This window comes from Vicia villosa, unplaced genomic scaffold (genome assembly GCF_029867415.1).
Source record: "Vicia villosa cultivar HV-30 ecotype Madison, WI unplaced genomic scaffold, Vvil1.0 ctg.003337F_1_1, whole genome shotgun sequence".
NCBI lineage: Eukaryota > Viridiplantae > Streptophyta > Magnoliopsida > Fabales > Fabaceae > Vicia > Vicia villosa.
The window spans coordinates 15,684-20,929 of NW_026706182.1; the positions used below are offsets into that span (position 1 = coordinate 15,684).

General features: G+C 29.2%; 1 protein-coding gene across 1 annotated transcript; it reads right to left on the reverse strand.

Annotated features, from left to right (window-relative positions):
• Positions 1-599: 599 nt before the first annotated feature.
• LOC131640845 (uncharacterized) lies at positions 600-2,922 on the reverse strand. The gene is made up of 4 exons (XM_058911221.1): positions 2,376-2,922; positions 1,719-2,268; positions 879-1,042; positions 600-766 (listed from the first exon to the last, which is right to left on the reverse strand). Exons 1-4 carry the CDS (start codon positions 2,920-2,922, stop codon positions 600-602), a joined length of 1,428 nt encoding a protein of 475 aa, XP_058767204.1.
• Between the last annotated feature and the right edge of the window lie 2,324 nt (positions 2,923-5,246).

The following is a 5,246-nucleotide window of genomic DNA, read 5'->3' on the forward strand; positions in this document are numbered from 1 at the left end:
AATTTAATAATTGATCTAAAAACCCGAATCGGTGATCAATCCAGTAACGATACTGGGTCACTGAATTACTGGTCAGACCAGTGAGTCACTGGTCAAACCGCATGGCTCTTGACCCAGTTTATATAAAAATAAATAAAAAATATTCATTACATAAAATTTGTAACACTATTTTTTTTTTTAAAAATAAAACACCTTACACAACAGTATAAGTATAATAATATAGAAAATTATAAATTCAAATAATTTAGAATAAACAAAAGGATGATTGGCATCATCATGATTCATTCTTGTATTTATAAATTCTAATAACTTAAAGTCACAAATACTTTATTTATATGATGACAATAAGAAAACAATACATCAAAGTAGCTTAATGCAAATGAACTCTTCACAAATTCTGTTCACTTTCATAATAATCCATAAGTTATAGAAACTTATAAATTCACTTTTAAAATAACAAAGCAGTACATCAAAAACTTAATGTAGAGAATTATAAGTTCAAATGAGTTACAAAAACTTAACATTTCATAAGTTATAATATTATAATAACTAACAAAAATCCAAACTCAACCATCCATAATTTATTTATGCCCATGGAGTCAAATTGTCATAATCTTGATATTCATATCCATTTTCGGCTTCTTTGACTTTAATTTTGAAAACTTCATCTTCTCTGGCATTGTTTTTTCTTGATTCACATTATCAACAATAATGTCTTGTGCATTACCAACATCTCCATCTTCATCCTCATATAAATCTAATTGATCTATAACAATATTTTAAAAAATCATTAACAAATAAAATATAGAGATAATAAATACGAGACAATAAAATTGATTCAAAACCACAAACCACATTATGCTCATATTAGAACATACCAATATCACTTGAAATTGGTTGGATGGTCATATTTGCAAGGTCAATGCGTAATGCTTCCAACTCTTTATTGGTTAAGAGAGGTGGTGAATCCTCTAATACCCAACTAGAATGGTCACCAATTGTTTCAATATTGATAGGATCATAACTCCCATGACGTGTTTTCCTAAGCACACATGAATTAAAACTAAGAATGTGTATTGAAATATATAAGTATAACGATCAGAAAAAAATAACCATAATAATACCTATTTTGAAGTCTAAGTTGTAAAAAACAAACACTAAATCATTGAGCTTTTGATGCTCCAATCTATTTTATTTCTTGGAATGAATATGCTCAAATATACTATAATTGCGTTCACAACCTGAAGCACTACAAGTTTGGCTTAAAATACGAATAGCCAACCTTTACAAAGTTGGTACCAGTGCCATAAGTTTCCCACCATTGATATGTTTATAGCATGCAAATAAATAAGTCAATAAACATATTGAAACATGAACTAAAATTTATATTAATAATTAAAAGTTATGAAATTACCTGCCCTCACAATACATCGTTCATCCACAACTGATTTCCTTCCAAAATCTAATTCACCATCTTTGAATATTCTCATCTCATCTGTTAACTTCAATCGAAGTTCAAAATTTCCATTAGTATACTTTCAATGACATCTAAAAGTCCTGATGTTGTGGATGCATGTTTTTCAAATTCTACATCATTATATCTACAAGCTGGATTCAACCAATAACCGGCAGCATGAAGATTTTTGCGGAGCTATGAATCCCAACGTTTATCTAAGATTTTCAAGTAAGAATCCACTTTATTCTTATTTCTTTGAAACCTCCTCGCCATCTCCTCTCTAGCTTTGACTATGAATTTATATAAAATTTCCATGGCAGGTTTATCTTCATTGTCAACAATACGCAACACATGCACAAGTGGTTCAATGAGTTTAACTATATCAGCACATTTACTCCAAAATCCAGAATCTAAAACTTGATCCACAAACTGTTTTGCCTTTGCTTCTTTGGCATATGCCAAGCTTGTCCATTCTTTAGATGTTACTATGGCTCTTAGAGAATTTTTGTGAGATAAAATACTTTGCAAAGCAATGAAGTTAGTGGAAAACCGAGTTGGAGCAGGACGAAGGATTTCTCTTCCACCTGTTTGCTTTCTCATCAAATACAATGCATAACAATGGTTATAAATATATTTGGTAACATTAGAAGCATGCGACACGACCTCACCTACTTCCTCTAATTTTCCCATGTCATGCAACATCAAGTTAATGCAATGTGCTGCACAAGGAGACCAAAATAAAGTAGGAAACTCATTTTCTAATAACCTTCCAGCACTAACATTGTTTGCAGCATTATCTGTCACTATGTGAACTACATTTTCAGGCCCAACAAATAAAACCATCTCTCTAAAAAACGTATACAACATATCAACAGTTTTTGAAGCATGAGAAGCATAACCGATTTTAGAAAAATAGTACCTTTGGGGCAATAAACTAAAAAGTTTATAAGAGTTCTTCTTTTTCGATCAATCCATCCATCATCCATTAGAGTACAACCAGTTTTCTTCCAAATCTCACAATACTCCTCTATCAATTTGTTCACGTCTTCAACCCATTTATTTAACAAATACCCACGAAGACTATACATAGTTGGAACTTTATACCCCGGACCCATGCTACAAAGTGCATCATCCATAGATTGAAAATATGCAGAATTATCTTCATTGAATAGCATAAAAGAATCAATAAACCATCTTGCAATAGCTAGATCACACTTGTCCACCACTTTCTTACTTTGTAACACACTTTTTAATGAAGGTTGAGCTCCAGGAGTTGTTCTAGGCATAAAATGATTACCAATACGACTTGTGTTTTTTCTCTTTTGAGACACAATCACCGAATCTGATCTTGATTGTTCTTCATCCATTTCTACTACACCACCCTCTTGAGTAGTAAGATCAACATCCGAGTTTTGTGCTTGAGTTTTTCTTCTCTTGTTTTCACCTTCATCAAGATTTTGTTTCATTTGATATTAAACATCTGGAGGCACCTTTTTACATGTTTCAACTTGACCTTTTATTCTAGCCAAATGCAATTTAAACCTATTAATCCCCCGTCCTCTAATAATTTTATTAGAGTAAATACACAAATTAACAAGTTTTCCTTTATCTTCAATTTGTTTACAATGACCCCAAGCTATATCATATTTTCCCCTAGTGCTTTGGAGTTGGGTTGAATTTTGAGATATAATTTCTTCCGATGTTGTTACTTCGGCGGGTGATGCCATATCTAATATCAATAAAAAATTTTAAATCAAAAACTATATTTACAGAAATATTAACAAAGCACAATTGTAAACTACAACTGTTGAATTTATAAAAATATGCTATTGTATAATATATTATACAAAGCACAATTATATAATATTATAAGAAAGCTCTGGTACAGTAAAATATTTGGATCTATCAGTATCAACAAAACAAAACAAACTGTATCCCAATAATTACATCAATAAAAAAGTTCTTCATAAACTTTTTAAAATGAATAAACTTTCTAAAATGAATTTGAAAGTTGAAACAGACAAAAAAAAAGCACTTATTAGTTACACCAACAATTCGCTTTTCGGACTCACAGTAATCACAATTATGAATTATTACACAAACCAAGTATAAACTAATTGGAAAATTAGAAATAACAAGAACAAATTTGCGAACCTAAATCCTTAAATTACTGCAACTAATAAAAAATGAGTAAAAGAAAAAAGCACCTTGTGAAAGTTGAGATTATTTCCAAATTCAGCGGTGACTTCTTTGACTCTACGGATTGCAACTTCAGAGGAATTATCAAGATATCAACAACGACGGTTTTAGGAAGAGACTTTTAGGAAGAGACTGAAAAAATAAAACCTTACATTCTTTAGATTTTTTAAGTGCTTTTTAAGTGCACATATGAATGATATTTATCTTTAGATTTTAACATATGTCATTAATGGGACCACTACAGCTGTCGTCACTGACGTATAATGTGACGGAACCTCGACAACCACCACATCAATATACTTGATGACATAAATCTATATTGAAGAGCGACATAGAAATTTCATATAATTTGATCTCTGAATCATGCTTATTTCCAACTAGTCCAATGAAATATTTATTGAGATCAAATTGAAGTTAACAACTTCAATAATAGTACAAACGATGCACAAATGATTATGTCAATAATAATCTTGTAAACTTTATTTTTGCAGATAATCTTAACATAAAGTCTGTATTGATATCAAAACAATATTATAAAACATAAAGAATGAGTGACTCCAAATAATGTAAGACATCCTTAGTGACAACAAACATATGATAGATCTTATATATCGAGTCTTTGATTATGGAATCTTTTAGCATAAATTTCATATGTATTTATTCTATTTTCAAAAATAATAATTATAAGTCAATGGACTTTTTAGAATCTATTGTTGAAATACTATATGACTGTCTCACAACACAATATAACTTGAGTAGTCTTTCAAAACTTTATATTAAATTATAATTGAGCGACATAAATACTTACCTTCATTTTTTCGTATTATGATGTCTATTCGACATCTAAGATATCGGAGTCGAACATACTAATGATCTTTCCATTGTCATATCTCTGATTTCTGAGCACAAACTCTTTTTCTATCTAAAATAATTCTCATGGTTGCCTTTTTTTAATAATTCAATATTGATTTGTTCAAGTGTGCACATTTTTCATATACATATGAAAATCATACATTGATCATAATATATAAATATCAAAATAACTTAATACAAAAGTGGTATCTCCAAGATCTTTTCTTCTTAATACAATAAAAAACTTATGATATTGTTCACTTATTACAATAAAATTGATAGGTTATATAAAAAATATAAACTTATTCCCACTAATTTTATAATACCTTAAAATTTTCCTCTTATTCAACTCAAAATCGAATGAGATAACTAACTTTAGAATACTCATTTTAAAATCAAATAAAACAATTAACATTATAACATTCATATCAAAACTAAATGAGACAATTAACATTGTAATGTTTATCTCAAAATCAAATGACACAATTAATTTACATTACTATGTTGTATTGCTAAAGAGACAACTTTATTAACTCATAATGAATTTGTTAATTTGCAAGTCATCTTCTTTTTGTCTATTGACACAAAGTTTATCACATTTGCACCCTATTATTTAATTAATATATTTTTTAAGAAATTAAATCTTAACATTCATCTCATGTACGTCAAAAATATATAATGAGAAAACAGCGTGATGACAAACCATATAGAAAGTTTAAAGAAAAGCAATTTGATTTCT